Raw genomic sequence first — 26,822 nt, forward strand, 5'->3', positions numbered from 1 at the left:
TTGAAATCAGACTTACAGAAATCTTCTGCCAAAGAAAAAAATCTCACTGAATTTGACTGAACAACTTTTATAAGGATTAATCTATATTTGATCTATACAGTGAAGACTATGCAGAGTTATTTTATATTATTAAATTTCTGTACCTGAAAAGCACTGTTTATTTAATATGTGTTTTTGTTATATTGTATTTATCTTCTGCTATTGCTTGTTATTTGGATATCTGTAGAAAAAGTTTTTAGCACTGAGCAGCCAAAAATTTATTTTTGTATTTTAATTTTTCTACATTAAAATATTTTTTTCTACAACTGGAGTACCTCTTAGTGTTGTTTCCTAATGAGGATTTACATTATTTTACACATTGCATATTTTTTAATTTCAATTTTTGAGGTTTAACTATTCCTTTAACTGGGGAGTTAAAACCATTATTTAGATTTGTACACATTTTAAATAGCTCAAAACCAATTACAGCATTACATAGCATATTGTGGTTTATCTTAAAAGAACGTGCTGACAGCATTATTGCATAAAAACAAAACTATTAATAATAATAATAATAAAGGTACCGATATTAAGTCCTGATAATGAGAACATTGGTCCTGATGTTTATTTTTCTTTTTAAAGACCAGACCTAGATATACAAGAGCAACCAACTATGCAGACTGATTGCCTCTTGTGCATTTTCTCTGTTAATAACTGTACAGAAATTAGAAATGACACATTTGAAATTAAGTGATGAATTATTAAATCTGAATCTCCAACGAGTGTGTGGTGGACATTTAGATTTGTTTATTTATTAATTTTTTTTTGCCACAAAGCCTCCCAAGTGGCCAGTTTTCCACATTTACTGGCACATTAATTATTTTGTCAAGTTGTTTATGTGCTCCCACAGTCCCCCAGTAGGAGAAGCTAATAACTGTGAGAGTGTGATTGAAATAGGAACATACATCGATGCTGCACCTGTTTGTTTTCTTGGTTGGCAGCCAAGTGCTTCATCCCTGAGAGGCGTGCACTCCAATGCATTTGTAATAATCTCTAGATCAGCATTTTTTTCATCCACTCAGATATATAATTGGACCAATGACCTGCTCTTCTTGTATGAAAAATCTGTAATTACATTTAGCTCATTTGCAATTCCATCTTTAAGATGGTTGAACTTCAGTGTTAATACTGTCTACCTGATGGTGCCGAGAAGTTTTGGCGGTCTTATGATTAACTCATTACCTTGTGATATTCACACTAGAGATTTAAGGGTTTAAGAGGCCCATTTCGAAGGCATAAGAACCAATTGCATTCCTTATAAAGAGGCAAACAGCCTCACCAGACTGTGCATCACACTGAATTATCATTTCTACAACTATGTTGTAGTTTGTCTTCTCAGCATGTGCTGATTAATATTTATGTGAGGGCTCTGTTGTGTTTGACCAAGAAGTCTGCAGCATGATCAGGACATTTGTTTTAATTACTTTCACCACAGGCTAAAGCAAACAGGCAAATAATTCGTTGAAGTATGCTGTTTTAGTAAACCAATGAAGCTGCTGTCAAGTTTTGCAATGATTCAACAAGAGGCTAAGCCATTGATTGCACTTCTACAGGTTATCGTTGATGTACAAGTGGATCTTTTTTCATCTAATTTGTAAAGGACTGCTTGCTCTTGCTAATTTTATATGGCAGGGCTTAACAATAAGGATTGCCTGCTGACCCAGGGCCATTATAAAAGACTTTTAAAGAAGTCGATAAAAGGGTTAGCTATACTTTTGTACTAGTGCTGTGTTGCCACTGAAAATTATCTTTATTTACACCTTGCCTTGGTTTCATGCAATTTATTTTACATTTTTGTTGCAAATTCTGCTGAATTGTCACCAAGTTTTATCTGCTGAAGGTTAGTGATTCTCATCCAGAAGGCCGGGTCCTTAGGGGGTTTTATCACACTTCCAAGGGTGCTGTAGGTTGACTTAATTTAAATTAATATATTTTTATAAATATAATTAGTTTAATTATAATTTAATGTATATTATCATTATTTTCAGAATTATGTATAAACATAAGTTATAGTGTAGCTATATTATTTTCTGGTTGATATGTTCCAGTCAAATATAAAGTTATAGTTTATAATTCAAGAACATTGAGAACCACTTGACTGGCTGATACAGATTTTGTTGAATTAGCAAAAATGACTTGCTGTAGTCTTTGAAAATATCAGTAATGTTTTTCATTATTTTCCAACATGTGTTTATAAATTCATAGTTACATTTACAGCAGTATCATTTCCAGCTTGCATTTAGTATATCTTACATTTTTTTTAGAAACACTACTTGGATTAACATACACTCATTTGAACTTGTTTTAGCACACTTTATAATTTTGTAACTGAAACATTATCTATCTAGAAGGACATTTGTTAAGTTAATTTTTACAATGTCCACTTCTCTCCATGTTGTATCTTCTGTCCAGACATTTCCTTCAGTCTCCTGCTGCTTGTATTTGTGGTGTGTGGTTTGGCCCTGCTGGGTGTCATCAGCGTCGCCACCTGGAAGCTGTGCTGGGTGCCCTGGCGCAGCAAAGTACTTTCCTGTAGCGCCACCGCCCTTGCCCCCACCCGGCCAGAGAGAGACCAACACAAAGAAGAAGGTCACGGTGACTACTACCCAACCTTCAGAGACATTATGGCAGCAGACAAGCTGAAGGATCCCGGGAACTTTCTGGAGGCGGCAGTGAAGATTAGTCATACGTCGCCAGATATCCCCGCAGACGTGCAGCTGTCCATGAAGGATCATCTGCTGAGACGTACACGTATCTCAAGGCAAACGACTGAGCCTGCCTCATCTAACAGGTCAGTGTTCTGGAAGAATGAAGAAATGTTTGTGTCTGAAGACCTTCACATAGGTCATCACGGTTTACTGTATATACAAAGCTATTATAAGGTTAGTTCCAGTCATTCCTAATCATGTTATTACTTAGGATATCTTGTAAATGTCAGACAGAATTAGACCTGAAGTAGGTCTCTGGGTTTTATTGACTACAAAGAAGGTCAAATGGTGGAAAACCATCCTACGTCCAGAGGAAGACCAGTTTTGCAGGAGCCTTACAACATATGCAGAATTATCACCATCTATTTGCATGCAATCAATTGTGGGTTATAATTCAAATGTAGATTAACACCTGGTGTGTCTTTTGTGAAAGAACCAGTGCATCAGATCAAGATGATTCAGCAGCCAAATTTTGTTTTGCCAGACACAGTTCCTTCAAAAAGCACCTTCCCAGGCAGATGCACCATGTCACCAGTCTGGACCGTGGAAGTGAATTTTTAGATGTGGAGGACCATCCCACCTGCACCGCTGCCTCAATCGGCCGCATCCAACCAGAACTTTACAAACAGAGCACCATGGAGACTGAGGAGTCATCTAAGAATAGCACTGCCAAAACATGCGGCAAGATCAACTTCTCCCTAAAGTACGATTATGAGGGAGAGCTCCTCCTCGTCACCATCCTCAAAGCATTGGACCTACCCGCAAAGGATTTGTGTGGCAGCTCCGATCCTTACGTCAAGATCTACCTGCTCCCTGACCGCAAGCGTAAATTCCAAACTCGTGTGCACCGCAAGACGCTCAACCCCACGTTTGATGAGACCTTTCAGTTTCCGGTCCCATACGATGAGCTAGGGTCCAGAAAGCTCCACTTGAGCGTCTTTGACTTTGACCGCTTCTCGCGGCACGACATGATAGGCGAGGTGATACTGGAAAACCTTTTTGAAGTTTCAGACCTGTCCCGGGAGACATCTGTCTGGAAGGACATCCAGTACGCCACTAGCGTAAGACAATTTATCGTCTCTACTACTTAGTGAGTCCAGACCACACTGGTGATTCATCACTTTAATGTCACCCTAATGATTTGGTTTTCTAATATAGGAATCCACTTCTATTGAGTATTTCTCCGAAAACACAAACAGTGAATAATTAGATGATTCATAAACATAGTGTCCTATGGGGTGTGAGATTATAATATGAAACTGTAATTATCAAACAGGATAAATTGTGCAATGTACATGTATTATTAATTATTAAAAACATTGAGGGCAAAAATTACTGCCTTATTATATGACAATACTGAGTCTGCAATAATCTCAAAGTGATAGTTCACCCAAAATTTGCTCATTTGATCACTCATCATTTACTCATTATGCTGTCCCAAACCTGTATAACTTAATTTTTATTGGGGAATATATAAGAAATTATGTCTCAAATATTTGTCAGTATAATGAAACACATTTGTGTTGAAAACGAAATAGAGCATTTTTACTTTCATTGTATGTACAAATCAAACACTGAGACACCTAATTTCTCAAATACCCTCTAATTATACATATATATATAAACAAAGTATCCAGGACAGAAGTGTCATTTTGGGGTTAAATGTAACTTTAAATTTCAGGTTAATAATTTAACTTGTTTTTATTGTGAACGTATGCATTTATTGCCAACTGTAGATTTATATGTATTTTTTTGGTATCTGATTAAAGCAAAGATACTCAGTGCCCTGCAATTCTACAATAAGGCCAGACTATTTCTCATCATAATAATGTGGTGCACATCCTGATTTGGGGTCATTTGTTACATCAGGACATCAGTTCATCTTGTGACTACATGTTTGTGAGTGAAATGTTTTGAGTTCCAGGTTTGTATCTCTTATACTCAGGAAAGGGTTTCTGCCATTGACAGTATATGCAGTTGCCTAGAGTCCTAATGGGGCCCAATGGTTTATTATTTTCTTCGGGTGCAATAAAAGTTTCATTATATAAATTTTCTATCCATTTCTATTTTAGTATACTTTATAATTTATTCAAGTATGCAGTGTCACATTATCCTTCAGAAATAATTCTAATATTAAAAAGGATGCTTTAATGAGTAGAAGATTAAAAGACAGCATATATTTGAAATATAAATATTTTGTTACATTATAAATGTCTTTACTGTCTTTACTTTTAATCATTGTAAAGCTGCAGTCCGTAATGTTTTTGGGTTCAAAATGTACAAAATGTCTATAATAAACGAATACACCATGAATCCATTTTCCAAACAGTATTTTTGGCTTGTCGTGAATCACTACGGTACACCTATAATAAGTGTTTATATTCTGACTATTTAGATTGGTTAGCGTAGGTATCGCTGCAGAGTAGCCCAGTACCTGCGTGATCCGCCATAGACAAGGCCGCAGGACGCAGGACGCTCTTGATCGGCAAACGTTATGGACTGCAGCTTTAAAGGGGCCATATAATGCAATTTTTATTTTTCCTTTCTCTTTGGAGTGTTACAAGCTCTTGGTACATAAAGAAGATCTGTAAAGTTGCAAAGACTAAAGTTTTAAATCCAAAGAGATATTCTTTATTAAAGTTACTAACACGCCTCCGCATCTCTACGTCACTATGTTGGAAGTTTTGCATAATGCCGCCCAGATGTTCTCGCAAAGAAAGAAGGCGTACCTTTTATTTTTGTTGTAGTATTGCTGTTGCCGCCGCCGTCATGTTGTAAAGACGCTGTGTGTAAAAATCTACACGTTTTAGAAGGCAGGGCATAGAGGAGAAACAATAGTGTACAGTATGTGGAAAATAAAGTGTTTTTTTTTTACCTTAAAAGGCATAAACACATTTCATTACACCAAATAATGTTCTTTTTAGCAGCATCATGTGACCCCTATAATGCATCCTTGCTAAATAATAATATAAATTTGTTTTAAAAACAAAAATTTGTATTGTCCCCAGACTTTTTTTAATGGTAGTGTACTGAATTAAGATTCTATTGTTTTCTTACCCTGGCCTCATTTGAAATACTATAATAACTATATTAGTAAATATTGCCATTTATTTGTAATGCCAGCATGATGTATTTGATTTTGAGTGTCTCCATTTGACTCTGCAGGAGAGTGTGGATTTGGGAGAGATCATGTTCTCTCTCTGCTACTTGCCAACTGCAGGGAGACTCACACTTACTGTCATCAAATGTAGGAACCTTAAAGCCATGGATATTACCGGTTATTCAGGTATGCCGCTGTCCTTTATTTGTCTGTGTCATTATTTTCTTGCATCTGTCTGCTCGGCTCCATCTTCCTATTTATACATTTGGACAGTCACGTTTGACTCACTGTCAGCAAGCACATTACAAGTCCTTTAGTCAGACATATTCAGACCATGAAAGACAAGGAGAAAGATACGTTGAGAAATTCATGTCACACCTCTCTGCTCTGTTGGCAGATCCGTACGTGAAGGTGTCACTGATTTGTGACGGGAGACGACTGAAAAAGAAGAAAACTTCCATAAAAAAGAACACACTGAATCCAGCCTATAATGAGGCGATTATCTTTGACATTCCCCCAGAGAACATGGATCAAGTCAGTCTACATATATCAGTTATGGACTATGATCTGTGAGTGTGATATTTTCACTCTACAAATATTATGATATGTATGCTATTCTCAATCTATTCTTCATCCTCCCGGTGTATAGAGTGGGACACAATGAGATCATCGGAGTCTGTCGTGTGGGGATCCATGCTGAGGGGCTTGGGAGAGACCACTGGAATGAGATGCTTGCTTACCCTAGAAAACCTATTGCTCACTGGCACCCACTCATGGAGCCCAAGAAGTCTGAGAAGGAGGTGAATGTCTTAAAAGTTTCCAGAGTGGAAAAGTGCATTTTAATTTCAATATTTCCATCTCTCCCTCTCTTTCTTTCCGTTTTCCATCTCTTTTTCAGTGGAAGACTCGTACCGCAAGCTTTGACAGTCAGGGCTCTTGCCCATCTCCTAGACTCCCCTCCAGTCCATAAGGAAGGGATGACCTCTCTATACATCTTTAAGCCAAGTATCTCCCAGGGACTGATGGTGAGATCCAAGATATGTCCTTAGACATTGTGTGACACAACTTAAGTCTGTGTGGACATGTATGATGGAATAGGAAAAAAGAGGGTACTGTCCAAACCTTTCCAAGTGCAAGTAAGCCTAGCCAAGCTTTAGCTTCTTTGCATTTGGATTGAAATGTTGCTTTCTTACATTGGGTAAATTCACAAGCCACTACCCAAAGATGTTGAATGATACACTTCAAGATGAATTTAAGCAAATCAGAAGAGTAAAAGAGTGTTTTTGTTGATGAATATTGTATAATTGGTATATGTATATTATATTTTAATGGACATTATAATAGTATGAAGATATAGTTTAATATATATTTAGCCTTGACTTCCTTCTCATTCTTTTTTGTCTTCTTTGAATATAAAATATGTGTTAAGAGATTTTTATGATTGAAGAAATATGTGAAGCCCTCGATATGTTCAGCCTATTGAAATATATTAGCCAAACTGTATATTGTTTACAGAGCAGAGATATTCCATTGATCTTCCTTTTGTTTGTGAAGTAGTAAAACTGTTCTGCCACCAAAAATGCCAATGCCAAGAATAATTTGTATCCTGTCTACAAATATCTTATCATCAGTGTAAAGTTTTGTTTTTTAAACATTTAAGTTGCTGATCGTTCTATGAGTACTTAGAATCATTTGTCATCATTTTCTTTGACCAACTTGAGTTCAGTTAAATGAAGCCATGCATAGCTAACATAGAGCCGGCTTAAATCATCATAATTTCACCATGCAGTAATTGAAGCTTCCAAAGTAAAACCATAATGAATACCAAGGGTTGTGTGTCAGATCTAAAGGATCCAAAAAAATCCTTGACTTTCTATCAAGACTTGAAACAGTATCATTGTGTAAATTAGAACCACTGTTTTTCAAAGAACAATTTTGTATTTTACATAAGATTTGATGTTTTCTGTTCTGTAATTTTCCTGTTACCTTTAAGGTGTTTTCTCTTCAGATAACATGATGTATTGTGTTGGCTGGCCTGGCTGGAACTCATTGTATCAATAATCACTGGAACTGGTGTTTCTGTATGAAATGCCTGATTCAGAACCACTTTTCAATTTTATATAGAGACTTTGTATTTGTAATGTACAGTTACTGTTTCAGAACATCCCGTTGTACTTGAAAGGTGTGATTAAATTTCCTCGCTTCTATCTGTTCTGTTTTTATTTCATTCCTTTTTGAAAGGATAGTTCACCCAAAAATGAAAATTCTGTCAATTATTACTCACCCTCAAATTGATAATTTTTTCATCTTCAGAACACAAATAATTTTTTTTTATGAAATCTGGAAACTTTCTGACCCTCCATAGACATCAGGGGTACTACCACGGTCAAAGCACAAAAACGCGGTGAGGTCGTTAAAATATTCCATCAGACATCAGTGGTTCATCTGTATTTTTACAAAGCTACGAGAATACTTTTTGTCTGCAAAGAAAACTAAAATAATTACTTTATTCAACAATTCTTCTCTGTGTCACCCTAGCACTATTATAGAGAGTATCACGTACTTAAGGGAGAGTGTACAGTGCGCATGATGCAAATTTCATCATCAGAATAGTATTTAGAAAGGTTAATATTGAAGAAAGCATCATGGCTAACTTGGATCATATGGCCTTAATAAACAATCACATTACAGCCTACAATTTCAGTCAGAGTTATACAACACTCATTCGCCGTTTGTGGATACCATAGAAATGGATGAGAAGTGCCGTAAACTGAATCCCTCCTGTCACTCAAAATGCTGCAACTGAAAATGAACCCTTTTAGGGTCGATTATGACATTATAGGCAACCTTAGATGTGTCAGTGTTGTGTATTCAATAATATTGCAGATAGGCTTATATATAACCATATTGTTGCAATGATTTATTAACATCAGAATTATTGCAGTTTTTGTTCAATTACTCATCAACAGCACATTTCATTTTAAGATAATATATAAAATCATTTTATTAGTTCTGCTCCAGGTAAACAAAGTTAAAATGGGTCTTCTTGAGCCCTGTACATTGATTCCTAGTAAACAACTGAACCGAACAAGTTTGTCCAATCAATCATATATTGTGTTCTCTGTGTAACTACAAAGCTCAATGTATTGATGTGTGACCCAGCCGCGTTACATAAGATAAAGCAAGCCAATAACATGGGCATTTCCTTTCCAGCTCTGCTTTCTTTGTTGTGTACACCTTCTACACATCAAGCTTCTTTTTCATTTGGAGTTTGTAGAGGATTTGATAGCCATCATCCCAAGCATAGAGCAGCTGCTCCACAGGGTTGTATTTGAGGCTTGCATGAGTTCCATATCGTTTGGGAAAGTATACATGTGGAGCGTCGTCGTTTGTGACCATGTCACTGACATCGAACACGCATTGAATTCGAGAGCGGCTGGGTAGCTTGGAGTTGTAGACCACATAGATGGTACCGCAGATGACAAACGCCGCCTCTGCGTTCTCCCTCACACAAGGGGTGTCCCACATCTGCTCAATGTCTAGAGTTTTATGGTCTATCTTGGCCAAAGAGATGTGCCTTTCGTTCTCCTGAGTGGCATAGAAGGCCCACAGACCCTCTTCGTCCACTGCTAAATCGATGAAGGTCTCTGGATTCAGGTCATACACAGGGAGCTGGTTTTTAGCTGGAAACACGGTACTGTCTACAGCTATGTTCTTCTGAAGATCAAACTTTATTAGTTTCATCTCCTCACCCTGCTTCAGATAGTACAGGTGGTTGTTGTAGATGGCATGACCCATACCACGCCAAGCTGAAGGGAGCTGGACGCTGTTAGCCGCAGAAGTGCCTTGGGAGGAAGTGAATTCACGGACTGTACCAAATTCATACATGGTATTATCCTCTGTCCCGTTTAAGATATACACCTTCCCGGTGGCACTTCCAATGTCCTTGGTCCACATTCCCTTAGCGCCACCTACTCGTTTGAGGATCTTCATGGCTTTGATGGTGGAGATCATGTCACTGCAGTCTAAACATAAAGACATTTTTTGATAATTTTGTTAAAAATGTGCCTTCTGTGCAATCTATCTCTTGTTGCAATTAGAATATCAATATTTGTCCTTTTCAGTAAAGTTCCAAAGTGCATCACTTCCTCATGATATTACTTACTATGTTCTTTCCAATAAAGTCTGATTTAAGACTAAACCCTAATGGGAATGCACAGTAGACTAATGACAGTCTGGGTTAATCAGATTGGAGGCGTTTTGCTATGAAAAGGCAATATAGAGCTGCTGAAGTGTAGCGATGATGTACTGAAAGAACCATGATTTATCCTCCAGCAGTATAATTACTGTCTCTCCCGATGATGGAATAATAATACATTTTATTTAGTACCTCTAAGTGGTTTTCTAAATAAGACTTTAGGAAGATTAGACCCACTATTTAATGCATTATGTATTAAACTCTGTCAAGTTATAATAGCTCAGAGCTTCGTGTGATTGAACTTGGTCGCCTGTCATTCTCGTCCCACTTACCAACAGAAGCACTGCTTCATTATGAGCTTCTTAATACTAAATCTATTAATTTTTGTGAATTTTGTCAATTCAATGTTTTTTTTAGGATTTTATAAGTTGAGAAAGCAAGACAGGCCAAAATCACCATTTTGTTTTAATGGTATTCTTCTTTATGTTAGCAAAAATTATAATTAGTATAACATATCGAATAGTTTGATAGAGTACTGAATTTGTTGAATGAGCCAGCTATGGTGAGTACCATCATGCTGTGAGACAAACATTACTAGTATCTAAGCCTAGAGAATGTTCTTTACCTGTAAGTTTGGCGTACTTGGCTTTATTCCTCTCTTTGACAACCGTCACCTGCTGCTCCACCAGCTTGTCATCCACGTCCACGCAAGGCTGCGCTCCATTCTGTGTTTCGAGGTAGTCCATCTCTCTCTCCACACGGTCTACGCGTGTACCCACTGTGTCCAACTCGCTCCGCAGCGCCTCCTTGTTCTTGTCCAGGCCCTCTAGCTGTGCCACCATCTGCTGCTTGAACTCGCGCAGCTCTGAGGCGTAGCGGCTGGTCTGCTCATGCCACAAGGAGATGCGATCCTGCCAATAGAGAAATAAACAAAAACAAGTCTCGAGAGCCTCATTTGAAGAGATTTGAGTTAGTCAGCTGTAAACATGTCCATGAAATGGGCATCTTTCATATGATAAGATGAAGTGAAGGCTAGCAATTAACTTTGAAATAAATGTGAGTGGTTCTTCTAGTTAAAAGTTAACACCATAATGCTAGGATAAAATGGGTGTTGATACATGGTTAAGTATACTTTACAGTTACATTTAGACATTTAGTCATTTAGCAGATGCTTTTATCCAAAGCGTCTTACAAATGAGGACAATAGAGGCAATCAAAACCAACAAAAGAGCAATAATATGTAAGTGATCTTAAGATATTATAAACATCATGGTTTTCTATAAAGCAGCTTTGAAACGATGTGTATTGTGAAAAGGGTTGTATAAATAAATTTTACTAGACTGACGTGATGATTTTAGATCATGCATGCAGATTTCAGATGGCTTCCAAGCACATGCATGTTTTAAGCACCCATACATTTTAAACCGTGAACTCGAGCACGTTAGTCAGACTGCCTCATGAGTGTAAATTATTTAAATATAAACCCTCCCTTGACAGCTGCAGGAATTCATGAGCATTTTGGCATTGGAACAGCATCATTTGTGCTGCAGATGGATCAACCTTTGGCAGCAAATGTTCTTTTTTGAATTTGTGACTCAGTGGAAGGAAAGAAGAAGCAAAGTGTGTTTTAACATAATCACACAAAATGACTTGTCTGAGAAGAACTGTACATGCAGAGTCAGCACAGAGAAGAAACGGGGAGAGAAAATTTCCTTCATGTGGCTGAATCCAAGACACAGAGGGAGATTGGGTGACCAACTCAAGGAGAAAGAATCCTGGCAATGGAAATGGATGCGAAAGCAGAAAGGAAGCACAATAGTGTGCATGTTCCTTTGGTTCTTATGTCGATGTGTTTGTCAGACATGCATTGGGTACAGTTATCATTTTGAGCAAGTTTTGCTTTCATGTTATATGCAAAAAACACGTGTATATAGTGACAAATTTTGCTATAAATATCACTATAGTACCCCCGGGAGCCTTTTACCCAGCACTTAGATTAAAAGGGCTCTCTATCTGCCCTTATATTTACATGACATCACTGTCTGTACCATTTACTTTTACAGAAATTATGTTGTTCTTTTACTTATAGTCAAGGAATATGATAAATAAATATATACACGTGAATTACTACAGTTCAAAAGTTTGGAGTCACACATTTTTTTTTTTAAAGAAGTCTCTTACAAAGTATCTTAAAATTACAATTTCTACTGTCTTTTTATTATGTTTTAAAATGTAATCTATTCCCGTGATGGCAAATCTGATTTTCAGCAGCCATTACTCCAGCCTTCATTGTCACAGGATCCTTCAGAAATTATTCAAATATGCTTATTTGATGCTTAAGAAACATCTTATTATTAGTAATGTTGAAAACAGGTAAACTTCTTAATATTTTTTGTGTAAACCCTGATGATATATGATGAATAGAAAGTTCAAAAGAACAGCATGTATTTGAAATAGAAATCCTCTACATTCTAAAAGTCTTTATTGTCACTTTTGTTCAGTTTATCCATCCTTGCTGAACAAAACTAATAATTTATTTTAAATAAAAATCTTACTGACCCCAAACTTTAGAGCAGCAATGTATATATATATACAGTACAGACCAAAAGTTTGGACACACCTTCTCATTCAAAGAGTTTTCTTTATTTTCATGACTATGAAAATTTTAGAGTCACACTGAAGGCATCAAAACTATGAATTAACACATGTGGAATTATATATGGAATTATATACATAACAAAAAAGTGTGAAATAACTGAAAATATGTCATATTCTAGGTTCTTCAAAATAGCCACCTTTAGCTTTGATTACTGCTTTGCACACTCTTGGCATTCTCTTGATGAGCTTCAAGAGGTAGTCACCTGAAATGGTCTTCCAACAGTCAGTCCAACAGGAGTTCCCCGAGACATGCTTAGCACTTGTTGGCCCTTTTGCCTTCTGTCTGCGGTCCAGCTCACCCCTAAACCATCTCGATTGGGTTCAGGTCGGTGACTGTGGAGGCCAGGTCATCTGGCGCAGCACCCCATCACTCTCCTTCTTGGTCAAATAGCCCTTGATGCCTTCAGTGTGACTACAATTTTCATAGTCATGAAAATAAAGAAAACTCTTTGAATGAGAATGTGTGTCCAAACTTTTGGTCTGTACTGTATATATATATATATATATATATATATATATATATATATGTGTGTGTGTGTGTGTGTGTGTGTGTGTGTGTGTGTGTGTGTGTGCGTGTGTGTTTGACCTGTATATGGACACTTGCTACTATTCTAAACTATTGAAATATCAACCACTGGTAGATCTCATTCACCAACTTGGATACATCTGTAAATTAATAATTCTGGTATTTGGAAGTTTAGGCCATGTCCATAAGAATGTGATCGGGGGATGCAGTTAGGGGGGCTGCAAAAAAAGGAAGCAAAAAGGCTTGCAAAATTCTGCTCTGTTTCAGCCACCATAGGGAGCATGCAAATATGGAGATGGAGATGTTTTGTTTATCCTTAACGTGTTGAGTATTATAAATGGAAGAACCTTTACAAGTGTGTGAGCCATGAACTGTAGATCTGTCAGCTTGTCAAAGACCCTTCCCTGAGTATTTGGATCTTGTTTTCTTTGTAATGTCTTTCAGATCCAAATAAAAGAAATCAAATGTGTGTGTGTATACACACACACACACACACACACACATACACATTTGTTAGATAATTACTTTTTCGCTAACTTGGGCTCTTCTGTCAACAGTTCTATGTGGCTTTACTACTATAGGGAACCTAACAGAACTTATCCGATCTACAACAAGTAACTGCACCAAATACTTAAATGAACAATAAATCCAAAAATCAGTCTGTTGTTTTCTTCTATAGCTACACTTCTTAATACTTCATGCCAGACTGTATCTGGAGGCCAGGGTCTGGATGGTAGAGCATTGTTGTTCTTACCTCAATAGCAAGGAGTCTTCTCTCCAAGTAGTCCATAAGGGCCTGCTGCTGTGCTCCCACCAGGCTTGAGAAAAGCAGGACGAGGAATTGGAGGGCTCTCATCTTAAAGACTGGAAGAGACTGATGAGAAAAACTGAGTGTGTGCTTATGTGCATATGACAGGCAGAGTGGAAAAGCCCTCATGCAGAGGAACCGAGTTGGCTGGAATGTTTAGAGAAAGAACAGAGCGAGAGGAGGAGCCTTAAACATCTGGAACGGCTTTCTCTGGAGAGCTGGATTACCTCCAGCTCCTTTTCTGGTAAAACACAGAACTACTAATGACAAAACAGCATATTATTTATGCACAAATTATGATTTACCCTCTAAACATGTACTGTAAATATACAGTACTGTAAGTCTATTTCTAGTTACAGTAAGTTTCCAAGCATTCACTGGAGTAAATGGATAGTAGGTCAGCTGCAGAGTGAATATGGTGTAAAAGGCATGGAAATGACTCAGTAGCCCAGTTAGACAGTAAAGATAGTATTTACTGATGTTCTTGTACTTTTCATTTTTTGAGCCTTTTTTTCTTCGGACGAACAGCACAGCTCACATTTAATCTGTTGCATAATGCTAGATAATTTCCGTCACTGACTCACATTTCAGTCTAGTTTAATTCATGAGGCATTTTGCTGAGGGCACTGTTTCAGTGCAAAGAGAATGAAATCCATGAGGATCTTTCACAGTGATCGGTCAGTGTGGGAACATGTTTTTCTTTTTAATTAACAGCAACAATTTGACATAGTAACATATATATTGGATGAAACCGGTGACAGATATATATACACATATATACAAGAAAAGAGAAAAAAAAGTCAGGAAAAGGGGAAAAAACATGTAAACAAACTAACAGGCTCTTGAAACAGGTACAGAGGTAAGTTAAATCCAATAAATAGTTTCATGAGTGGTAATAAATATTATTAATAGTAATTGATTAGTAATGATTATTAATTAAATTTCCTTGTGTTGTTGTGAGAGAGAAAAAATTATAGATGTACTTGCACTGAGTGATAGATTGACATCAGTACAATTTAAAACAACAGCGATAATAAAAATAATAATAATATCAATATTATTAGTGGTGGAGGCAGGAGTGAAAGTAGTGGCAGTAGCATTGAAAATAATCATAACTATTATAATAACAAAAACAATAATAACAATAATAATAAACAGACCATTCTGTGAGATTCATGCAAATAGCCTCAAACCCTTCTAAGTCACCTCATTTCCGCCGACAAGCACAACCAACAGACCCATCGACCTAGACACCATCCCCATTCCCCGCCTCTGAACCACTTTGTCCCTCCTCCTTGTCACCAACAAAGCCCTACTCCCTTACCAGTGGAAACAGCTTCTCAACCACTTATATCTTCCTCATCAAAGGGCTATTGGGCCACCACTACAGGCACCTCCAGACCATGCTCACCTAGTCTGGGTGTGACCTGATGGATGACTATTCATTATCAATGGTATATGCATGTATTCCAGATGTTTATATGTTGTGTCTGTATCAGTTAAACGTGCAGTATGGAATTTTTGCCCCCAGGGGTCACTCAATCAAAATAATAACATGAGACGTAATTTGATGACGTCGGGAAAGAGCGTAGGCTCATGGGAGTTGTTGTTCATTGGAACACGCGCTCTGTCGCTCCCCACATTCCTCACTCATTTTAACTGAGGCCGGCGTCTCAGCTGCGTGGCGTGTCAGTTTTTAATTCGGCTCCCATGTTAATAGGTTAGAGCTTGCAGACTGCCTGCGTGAGACGCGTGTCTCAGGCGCGGCTCGAGCCGCGCGGAAAACGTGTGCATGCTAGAAATAGAACCGACGCCTATTTTTCACGCGACACGCACGCGCGTTGGAAGCGTTTCCAGGCAAAATATAATAGGAAAATGTTTATATGTAATTTTGTACACAAATACATATTTATTCATGACATTTTGATGTTTGAAAGTCTATAGGTTGACATAAATTCAGATACAAATGTAATTTAAAAAATAAATAAATAATTATCGATTTTCAAATATTGCACCTGTCAAACATAAGTCTATTTTGCCGTCAATACTGTTGACGGTGTCATTTATCAGTAGGCTTTATATTTATGTTCAACATGAAGTATAGATATTGTTGTCATGAATACAAGATCCTGGTCTGTCGGCGGTCTCCCTCTATGTCACCTACAGCAGCAGCAGCGCGCCACGCTTCTGGCACGCAGCAGAGACGCCACGCCAGTGTGTCACCGGACTTAGTAGTTGACAATCACGTATTTTCGAACGGAGAGATATATGAATTATCAGACCCCTATCAAATCAATATTCAATCTAGCTAGTAGTAATACATGTTAAAAAAAACACGGTTGCCTTTCGTTAATAATTATAATTATGCTACGTTTATACTATGATATCGAACAAGATAGTGAACTGCATTTGAAGCTACTTTATCCAGCTAGATATAGAACACATGTAGATTTATACTCTACATGAGAGCTAGTCCGTCTGCGTTTTACACAAGACATCATTGTTTCACAAAATATACGGACAGATATAGTTAGCTGAATGGATGCATACCTGTTTATTAGAATGCAAGCATCTCTCTGTAGTTTCAGCTTGTCACGAAGCTCTCTCTATCTTGGAAATGCAACTCCAATATTTACCCGTGTCTCGTTTCTTCTTCGTCCCAAAACCCTTTCAGGTCATTTATTTCACCCGTACGTTTGCGCTTCACAGAACGTGCAGGCAAAGCATAATCATGATCCATAACTAAGTTATTGATTGAGGTATAAATACGAATATAAACAATATAAATATAAAATATAATAGTCTCGATCAAGGCTAGCTACTACTTTTTCTTCTTCGTCTAGTCTTTGCTTCTGAAACTAGAGGGGTCAAAGTTTATATGACGCCATAGACGGGCGACAAAACAGAAATAAAGAAACGTGCCGTGTCTTCTAATTAAACTATAATTTTCTCCGGATTTTAAAGTTCGTGGAAACTGTCGAGATAATGTAAGTACACAACAAAAAAATATATATAACATAGATATAGTGATATCTGCTATTTTTAAAGCAGAAAAATTACATATTGCGCCTTTAAGCTCCTTTTATATTGTAATCTGTGGTAAAGGTTGTGGTGTGCACTAGTTAGCTCCCCAGACAGAGATACCACATCCAATCCAGATTATACAATACCAGATATACCATATATATATTAACTAATTACACACATCCACATACATGTTGCAACGTAGGGGGTCATGACAATGGATTTGGGGATTCATAAGCAAGGCTTTAATTTATAGAGTGAAGTAACAACAGGCAGAGTCAAACACCAGCAAACAATAACATCTGAAGGCAGCAATAAATCAAAAACAAGGTAACAGTCAAAGGATCTAGCACAACCAGTAAATATATATATATATATGTGTGTGTGTGTGTGTGTGTGTGTGTGTGTGTGTGTGTGTGTGTCTGTGTGTGTGTGTGTTCGTCTATTGTAGGAGCAGTTTTGTATTTATATGTCATAAAACTTAATTTAGAACAAATCATCAAAGTAGGACCACCACAACTCCAGAGATACGCATTTAATTATGTTCTTATTAATGAGAGTGAGAATATACCGCGATTCCTAAAATAAAAACCAGTAGTCAAATAAACGGCAGGCCTCTTATAGTGGCCGGGGCGTGGTCAACACGGAAAAATAGGCCGGTCTTAAATAAAGGCCGGGGGAAAATTTGTGCAGCAGAGCCAGATAACAAACGTACACGCCCACTGAACCGGATACATCGGTTTTCGAATCACCAGTACACTGAACCGAGAACTGTTTCTGTCAGACGCATCTGATTCGAGAACCGAGGAGCTGATGATACTGTGCGTGTGTGTCTGAACCGAACTGATTTTTTTGGTGATTGATTCTGAACTGATTCTGTGCTATTGTTATGATCTCTGTCCACTGGAACGCTATCACTTTTAATTTAAAACGAGTTATGTAAAACTTATCAAACAGATGGAATTAGAAATAAAGGCCCGCCTCTAATAAAAGCCTGCTTCAAATAAAAGCCTGTTCTTCTGCAGTTCAGGTAAATAAAGGCCCAGGCTTTTATTTGAGGAATTATGGTAAATAAATATGTCTCTATTTCTGGAGCTGTGATGTTCCTACTTTGATGTTTTGTTCTTATTTTTGTGTGGTAGAACACCTACACTGAGCTTTTTTGGCCTAATTGATGTGTACTCTTGGACTGTTTTTTTTTATTTTTATAAAACTTAAAACATCTGCTCACTAGCTAGTTTTAATCATTATTTAAAGATGAGGGCAGTGCGTTGAAAATTGTATTAAGTCTGAATAACTGGTTTTGTAAATTTGATGTATGTTTTCATGAATTATATGTTCCCTTAACAAATGTAGCCATTATGTAAATGATTTATGGAATTTATTCGTGAGTAGAGGCACTGAATATTTAAAAGATGGGTTAATTTGTGTGGGAACATGTTGAAACAAGCATAGATAATGGTTAGTTTGTGGCTCTCTTGGTCTGTAATGCAATATGCTCTATGCAAATTGATCACTGAAATTTTAATTATGCAAAAGGTCACTGCCTTAGAAATCAAGAACTGAAACATAAACTATTTTGCTTTCGGTAATTTTGCATGGTCATTTTTATGCAACATTAATGTTCTTAAACCTATAAAACTTGGCATGTTATGTTAAATAATAGACAGAAGAATCTAAATCTAAATAAAGTTTGAACCTTTAGACTTATATGTTTAAATATTTGTGACAGTGACAACGTGGAACTCATAAGGGATGAAAAAACAACCAAGCTGAGAAATATGCAGCTGCTGATGTTTATATGGTCACAATTCTGAAATTCTTATAGATTATAATGTAAATAAGTTCTTAAGTGACTTCTTCAAAACAATATAACAGACTACTTACAAAGTAACTATACATAAATATCAGTTGTCACTCTACATCTCCCAATATGTCTTATAAATTATAAAAATTAAATTATAAATTATAAAAAAGGAAATTTTTTGTGTTGCATAAACATAATTATCATAAGTAAAGTACTGTTTTGTATTGTATAGAGCTATTCTGTATACAGAGCGTTTACAAATTTGAGGTATTTTTTCATGATTAAAAATGTAATAGTTAATATTTAATTTAAAATGTAATTTTAATTATATTAATGTAGTCCTTATTGTGTCTTGGATTTGGATAGAGGGGATTTTCTGCTGACTTGCACACTGATCAACACAGGAAACAGCGGTGTAGCAAGCAGTGGTGTGGCCCTATTGTTGATTTTTGTGAAGTAAATAAAGTTACTTGGATCGTGCTTCACAAGCTGTTTTATTTATAGTATAAATAATTGGATATAATGATCAGATATACACCTAATAGCGCACATTTATCTAGGTTGAATTTTTTAATTAATGTGGTTAAAAGCATTAAGTACGTTCTTTTTTTTATCTATAGATTTTATTTTAGGCAAGTTGTGTTGATTTTGAGAAGAAGGCTCAATTGATCAAAAATATGCTCATTGTACTTCCTTCCTGCTTGGTCCTTCCTTTAAAAATAAAAATAAAAATTTAACAAACATAAAATTTTCCAAACATATTTCTAAATTAATTTAATAAAGAAATGAAAATAAATATGACCGCTTTGGCATTAAAAAACAAAACTGAAATATTGTAATGGTTGCAACAGCAGCTGTGAATGGGAAAGAGAGAGAAAAAATACATGGGCTCCGGACTCAGGGCGACAATTCTGATAAGGTGTTGCACAAGGGCCGGGCCCATGCAGGGCTCTATTCATTCCCCCGTTTCAACAAAAAGTTCCCCTGGGCTTGGCGGGCCCCCAACCTGCCCTGGCCCATATGCAACTGCACACCAGAGAGGATATGCCACTGACAGGAAATCTTCGACCCTTCAGGTTACTGCCAACATCTCTAAACACTATGTAACCGCCTCTAAATCAAGCAGATGATGAACACTACAAGGTGGAACTGAAACCACATCAATAGCTAGTCTTTTCAAAAACAATCTGCAAAAAAAAGTACAACGGGTGTACAAATGCAAACAGATGCCTTGAGTAAAATGTATTTTAAAGGAATATGAAACCAAAAAATCAAATTGATAATATGTCATTACATATGCAACGATTTGTTAGTACACAAATTACACTGGATTTCACCTTGAAAATATGTGTTTCTGTTACAGCTCAGAAGATTTCTCAAATAAGCTCTGCACCTTTCACACTCTTATTCTTCAATTTGTTGCACAGCTGAATAACAGAAATAAATCTCACCAAATCTAGTAGTACATAATTGTTCTCACTTCTTTTGCAACTGTGTGCATTTTGTTTTTCCTCTCAGTATGTTAAAATGAATTGACTGTATGTATATGAGTAATTATTTATTGCCATGAAAAAAGATCTCATGACAAACATTTGTGTTAAGATTCTCACATCAATTGTTAAAGGGAAACAGCTTTTTAGAAAGTAACTACACTCATGACCCAGTTACCAATGAAGCAAGTCCCTCCAACTATCTATATAGAGTGGGGGAATATGGGGTCACTTTGTAGGTGGATCGGCTGTTAGCATGACACTGGTTCTCTCGACAAAAAGCCAATAGGTTTTTTCCATAGGCTTTTTGATTAGGGCAAAAATAAACTGTGTTCAACCATAGTTCATGAAACTTACACATTTTATCCATCAAGATAATCTACACAAAATAATATAACTTTGAATAATTTTTAAGTCTAAATAAAAGAGCCAGAACTTAAACCTTAACTTCCTAGTCAGGCACAATAACTGATCTTGCTTTGTTGCTTCAACACTTGTTGACATTTAACAATAATTTTGACTTGGTCTGAGTTCCTTAAGGCAGGCAGGGCAGAGTCTTACATTAAGCTTGTCAGAGATATTGTAAGGTAAGTGAGCCTGACATAGTAAATTTCATTCATCACCAATAAGGGTACTAAAGCAATTATACATATGCTTACCAACAGAGCAAAGGTTTATGAACAATGTTTTAACATGCTTTTTCAAATCTTTGGTTTTTGAGAAAAACTGCATTTTAGGTAGAAATGGCTGCTTGAGCTAAAATGGGCTACAATTTTCAGCTAAAATGGGCTGCATACGCACACACATTTTTACACAGAAATTAAAAAAGTAAAAATAAGTTTATAGGCTGAGATATGTATGCATATAAAATCTAGTCTTAAAAAAATACAAACACACATAAACTACCAGTCAAAAGTTTTTGAACAGTGAGATTTTAAATGTTGAAATATTTTTGCTATTTAAAATAACTGTTTTTTTTCAGGATTCTTTGATGAAAAGAAAGATCCAAAGATCAGCATTTATATAAAATAAAAAGCTTTTGTAACATTATAGACTCTACCATTCAAAAGCTTGGAGTAGATATTAAATAGTAAACATATTTCAAAGTTTTACTGTTTTGCTATGGCACAATAAAGATAATAGTGTCAATCTACTGTTGAAAATAAAATGATTTCAGCTGAAATTACCTGTGTTGTTCTCTTTTTATATTGGCCCATTTTAACTGAACAGCTGGAACTTTTTACCTGAATGTTGTGCGATAGCTCAAGAAGGTACCTGCTCTTTTTTTGACATTTAAAAAAATATAATAAATATAAAAGAATAATCTTAATATGAGTTTACCTTATGCTCCGAACACAGACTCTCCGTAAGCCATAAAACGAGCATCTTCCACTGAAGACTTGTGTTGCATTTCAAGGCAAAAAAAAAAAAAAAAACTTAATCGACCAACAATATAAAATGTGGGAAACTATTAATTGGTTATTCTACAATTAATTGAATTATTATACTACGACTGGAAAATACTGTATATTTATAAACTGTTCGGCTCGATGACGTTTAATGTCACCGACAGCACCTGTAGTACCATTTAGCAACTTGTCAGCAACCATCTTTTTTTTAAGAAACGTAACAGTTTGAAAAAAATCATGAGTGGGGTGTAACTGGTGTGTTTTATATCGTAGAATAAAATGTGAAAGTATCTTGAGCTTGTGTGAACCACAGACCTTATTTTAAGGATTTAACCAAAATCCCATTCAAAAAACCCATTGTGCTACAATAGAATCAGAATCAGAATGGGCTTTATTGCCAGGTATGTTTACACAGGAATTTGTTAATGGCAGAAGCTTTCGCAGTGCAAAAGAATGACAAAGACAGAACAAAAAAAATATAATAAAAGAATAAAAAATTCAGGAAAGTATAGGTAATGACTAACAATATACAAACTAACAATTGTATGTGCAGGTATATTACAATAGGCAGTTTTGTATGTACTGGTATATTATGTGCAAATTTGAAGTGTAGACTAGGTATGTGTGTTAGATAAATAAATTAATGTGTGTATAAATAGTGTTGTGTGTTCCACAGTTATTGTCAAGTGTTCATTAGATGGATTGTCTGGGGGAAGAAACTGTTCCTGTGTCTGGTCGTTCTGTTGCTCAGAGCTCTGTAGCGTCGACAAGATGGCAACAGTTCAAAGAGGAAGTGTGCTGGATGTGAGGGGTCCAGAGTGATTTTGCCAGCCCTTTTGCTCACTCTGGATGAGTTCAGTTCTTGAATAGAAGGGAGGGTTATACCAATGACTCTGTGGTCTTCAGAAGTCAGATTTGGTGGCTCTTGTGGTAGGCTGAATTTCCTCAGCTGGTGAAGGAAGTACAACCTCTGCTGGGCTTTTTTCACAATGGAGTCAATGTGAATGTCCCACTTCAGGTCCTGAGGGATTGTTGTGCCCAAAAACCTGAATGACTCCACTGCAGTCACAGGGCTGATGCTGAGTGGGAGGAGAGCAGTGGGGTTTCTCCTGAAGTCCATGATCATCTTTTTTGAGCATGTTGAACCTCTTTGACCTCCTGTCTGTAAGCAGACTTGTCACCGTCTTGAAGGAGGCAGATGAGTGTGGTTTAGTCAGCAAATTACAGGAGCTTGACAGAGGGGTCATTAGATGTGCAGTCATTGGTGTACAGGGAGAAGAGCAGTGGGAAGAGAACACAACCCTGAGGAGCTCCAGTGCTGATCGTACAGGGGCTGGATGTGAGTTTTCCCAGCCTCTCTGCTGCCTGTCTGTCAGGAAGCTGTTGATCCACTGACAGATGGAGGTGGGCACGGAGAGCTGAGCTAATTTGGGCAGGAGGAGGTTTGGGATGACAGTGTTAAAGGCCGAGCTGAAGTCCACAAACAGGATCCCCACATAAGTCCCTGGTGTCTCTAGATGTTGCAGAAAATAATGCAGTCCAATGTTTACTGCATCGTCCACTGACCTGTTTGTTCTATAGGCAAACTGAAGAGGATCCAGTAAGGGTCCAGTAATGTCCTTCAGGTGGGCCAGCACTAGTTTTTCAAATAACTTAATGACGACAAACTTTAGAGCCACAGGCCTGTAGTCATTTAGTACTGTAATTTTAAAATTTTTTGGGATGGGGATGATGGTGGAGCGTTTGAAGCATGAAGGGACTTCGAACAGCTCCAGTGATCTTTAGAATATCTGTGTGAAGATGGGGGGCCAGCTGGTCAGCACAGGATTTCAGACAGACTGATGTAACACAATCTGGGCCTGTTGCTTTTTTCCTTTTCTGCTTCTGGAAGACCTTGCGCACCTCCTCTTTGCTGATCTATATTGCAGGTGTGGGGGAGAGGGGGGTTGAGGGAGGTATGAATGGTGTGAGCGGTTGTGTGGAGAGGTGTTCAGGGTGGGTTGCAAGAGGGGTAAATGGTGTGAACGGTTGTGTGGAGAGGTGTTCACGGTGGGTTGCAAGAGGGGTAAATGGTGTGAACGGTTGTGTGGAGAGGTGTTCACGGTGGGTTGCAAGAGGGGTAAATGGTGTGAACGGTTGTGTGGAGAGGTGTTCAGGGCAGGTGATGTGTGTTCTTTCAATCCTGCAGTAAAACTCGTTCAGATCGTCTGCCAGTTGTTGATTCTCCACAGTGCTGGTGGATGGTGTCTTGTTATTGGTGATCTCCTTCAGACTTTTCCACAATGATACTGAGTCGCTGGAAGTGAACTGAGTCCTTAATTTTTTCAGAGTAATTCCTCTTTGCCACTCAGATCTCCTTTTCCAGTGTGTATTTAGCCTGTTTATACAAGACATTGCCCCCTTCCTGTAAGCATCTTCTTTGGCCTGACGGAGTTGTCTGAGTTTTGCAGTGTACCATGGTTTGTCATTGTTGTACTTTAGATGAGTCCTGGTGGGAATACACATATCTTCACAGAAACTGGTATAAGATGTTACAGTCTCTGTGAGTTCATCCAGATCGGTGGCAGCAGCTTCAAAAACACACTCCACTCAGTGAAGTCAAAAAAAGATTGTAAATCCTGCTCTGCTTCATTAGTCCATCTTTTTACATCCATTAATACAGGTTTAGCTGATTTTAGTTTCTGCCTGTAGGTCAGTATAAGAGAAACCAATCAGTGATCAGAGCGTCCCAAAGCTGCTTGTGGAACAGAGTGAAATAGGATAGTTATACTAACTCACTTCGGGGTTTTGCCTACAAAGTGACATCATAGTTCCACCACTCTATTGACATAATGGAAAGAAAAACTCACTAATTCACATTTCAGAACTTGAAGTTTAAGAAAATGTGCCTCTTTGTGATACATTTAAACGTTTTAAGGAAATAGAGAAAGAGAGAGATCCTGTTATTGCAGGTTTATAAGCATGTAACATACTAGGTTTTCTCCACTTTGCCTTACAGGCACTGTTTCATATATATATATATATATATATATATATATATATATATATAAATATCAGTTGTCACTCCAAATACTACAATCTGGATAGGAACATAAAAAAATAATAAAAAATAAAACAAGATAGATTATCATTCATATGACAGAAGGCAGGTATTAGTTTGTATACAAGAGGTTTACAAAGTTTTGAAAATGTACAGGCTTCATGGGGTTAAAATAAAATCATTCAACAACTTTAAATCCTGTTGTTGCTTTGTCAACAAACAGTATACCACTAGGAGGTGCACAGCATTAACATGCAGCATCAGGTAGTTAAGTGCATTTTGGAGTTCCTCTTCCTGTTTCGCGGGCTGAAAAGAAAATAGACATAACCTACACATTTCTATCCTAACCAAAGTATAAACAATGTACTATTAAAAAAGTTGTTCAACTCTGCAGTATTATTAGACCAAAAAAAAATATTTCTGTCCATACACATTTTAATAGAATATCGCAATCAACAAGTGAAATACATAACATCACAAACAGTAAACGAGTCCAAATATGTATTGAGAGTGTGTTGTGGGATCAGCATAGACTCCTTAATTCAGACTGTCTGCCTACAGAATAATCAAAACTGTTACTTGTTTCTGAAATTCCAAAGGTCTTAGCCTCTGACAAAATTCTAGTTTACATTCCTTGCATGACTTGCAAATATAGTGCATGCATTAAGTCCAGTGTAATCAGCATAGGAGGCTGAGAGTAAACAGAATCAAAAACAACACAAACATTACTACTACCTCCGTCTTGTTTCAGTGGCCTTGGGCCTCTTGTAACCTCTTCCACTATGGTATGGGACAGATGTTTTCTTCATGATAGCAATCTCTGAACCATTTTGTGGTAAGACTGTCTGTCTGCCGGGGTTTTTTTTTTCTTCACTTTTTTCTGTTTCAGTACAGACTAGAGAGCTTTTCGTATTTGTTGCATATCTTTGTTTCACAACATGAGCAACATCAATAATTATTAAGCTGGTTAATATCAGATGCATGTCTTCATTCTGAATTATATGAATTTATTTAATCTTTAATTCTGAAGTGATGTGTTTTTCACAGTGCACTTAATAGACATGAAGTTCTTTGAAAAACATCTATGACCTATGAAACATGTCTACTCTTCATTCTCTGTTAACTGTGGTTTCACTAATAATAAAAATATATTACATAAAGCATCCACATTTGTCCATGCCCATGGTGATTAGATTAAAAACTTGAAGGGTTTCACAAACGGGTCTTATCTTAGGCCAGGACTAGGCCTTAGTTAAATTAAAATATTTAAGCAACTTTTACAAAAATGCCTTAGAAGACAATGTTACAGGTGTGCATCTTGACACAGAACAATGACATTGACATATTTTAAGATGTGTCAGACCAAGATATTTTCAGTTGAGACAGCTCAAACATGTATTTTAGACTGGGACTTGCTTAAGCCTTTTCTGTGAAACCGAGGGGAAAAGTATTAATTTAAGGTACATTTAGAACAGATAAAAATGTTTGATTAAATTGTGATTATTCACGAGTTAACTCACGATAATCATGCAATAAATCGCGATTATATATTTTAATTGACTGACAGCCCTTAAATGTAGGCTTATTCTGGTAACTCATCAGTGGACTTTCCTCGTCAATATAGGCTACATTTTTTCACACTTTTCTCATACTTACTAATTCAAGGTTTTATATGAATGAACCTCTGAAGGGAACTGATTGTCTTCAAAAAATATCACATTTTCATTTTACCTGATTAAGTGTAATTTATGAGCTGAGCTGCTTTGTTTACAGCCATTACCGGGGAAACCACTATATTTCTGACGTGCCAAAAGCACCTCCTATTGGCAGAGAATGAATGTGCATTTTCAATAATCCAGTCTGCAGTTTTTGTTCAGACCAATTTGAAAATTCACCCACATAAATCCATTTTAAATTATATAATAATTTATACTTCTGATTCATCCCTTTTCTTAAAAAAAAGGGTTTAAAGGTTCAGTTTTATCAGGTTTATCATTTTATAATTTATTTAGTTT

The 26,822-nt window shown here is 36.9% G+C and overlaps 2 protein-coding genes across 4 annotated transcripts in view; one reads left to right on the forward strand and one right to left on the reverse strand.

Moving 5' to 3' along the window:
- syt6b (synaptotagmin VIb) overlaps positions 1 to 8,054 on the forward strand; it is a 32,976-nt gene extending 24,922 nt beyond the window's left edge. For 2 of the 3 annotated variants that reach the window (XM_059537774.1, XM_059537776.1), the window contains exons 2-6: positions 2,452 to 2,830; positions 3,232 to 3,808; positions 5,913 to 6,033; positions 6,245 to 6,416; positions 6,497 to 8,054. In XM_059537774.1, the coding sequence (XP_059393757.1) occupies positions 2,452 to 2,830; positions 3,232 to 3,808; positions 5,913 to 6,033; positions 6,245 to 6,416; positions 6,497 to 6,896 (1,649 nt within the window). In that variant the 3' untranslated portion in view covers positions 6,897 to 8,054. The remainder of the gene's footprint in view (positions 1 to 2,451; positions 2,831 to 3,231; positions 3,809 to 5,912; positions 6,034 to 6,244; positions 6,417 to 6,496) is intronic. The other variant, XM_059537775.1, reaches the window with a different exon arrangement.
- Positions 8,055 to 8,739: 685 nt separating this feature from the next.
- Positions 8,740 to 14,207, reverse strand: LOC132126688 (olfactomedin-like protein 3A). Its single transcript, XM_059538123.1, has 3 exons — positions 13,984 to 14,207; positions 10,671 to 10,956; positions 8,740 to 9,872 (listed from the first exon to the last, which is right to left on the reverse strand). The coding sequence occupies exons 1-3, from the start codon at positions 14,164 to 14,166 to the stop codon at positions 9,088 to 9,090; spliced, it is 1,254 nt and encodes a 417-aa protein (XP_059394106.1). The 5' UTR covers positions 14,167 to 14,207; the 3' UTR covers positions 8,740 to 9,087.
- Between the last annotated feature and the right edge of the window lie 12,615 nt (positions 14,208 to 26,822).

Source organism: Carassius carassius, chromosome 44, assembly GCF_963082965.1.
Source record: "Carassius carassius chromosome 44, fCarCar2.1, whole genome shotgun sequence".
Lineage (NCBI taxonomy): Eukaryota > Metazoa > Chordata > Actinopteri > Cypriniformes > Cyprinidae > Carassius > Carassius carassius.

Excerpts from the sequence above, each read along its gene's own strand:
- LOC132126688 (XM_059538123.1), bottom strand. The coding sequence starts at position 14,166 with ATGAGGGCTTTTCCACTCTGCCTGTCATATGCACATAAGCACACACTC. Across the intron at positions 10,957-13,983 it reads GAAGACTCCTTGCTATTGAG|GATCGCATCTCCTTGTGGCA; the intron begins GTAAGAACAACA and ends CTCTATTGGCAG. Across the intron at positions 9,873-10,670 it reads CAAGTACGCCAAACTTACAG|ACTGCAGTGACATGATCTCC; the intron begins GTAAAGAACATT and ends CTTTATGTTTAG.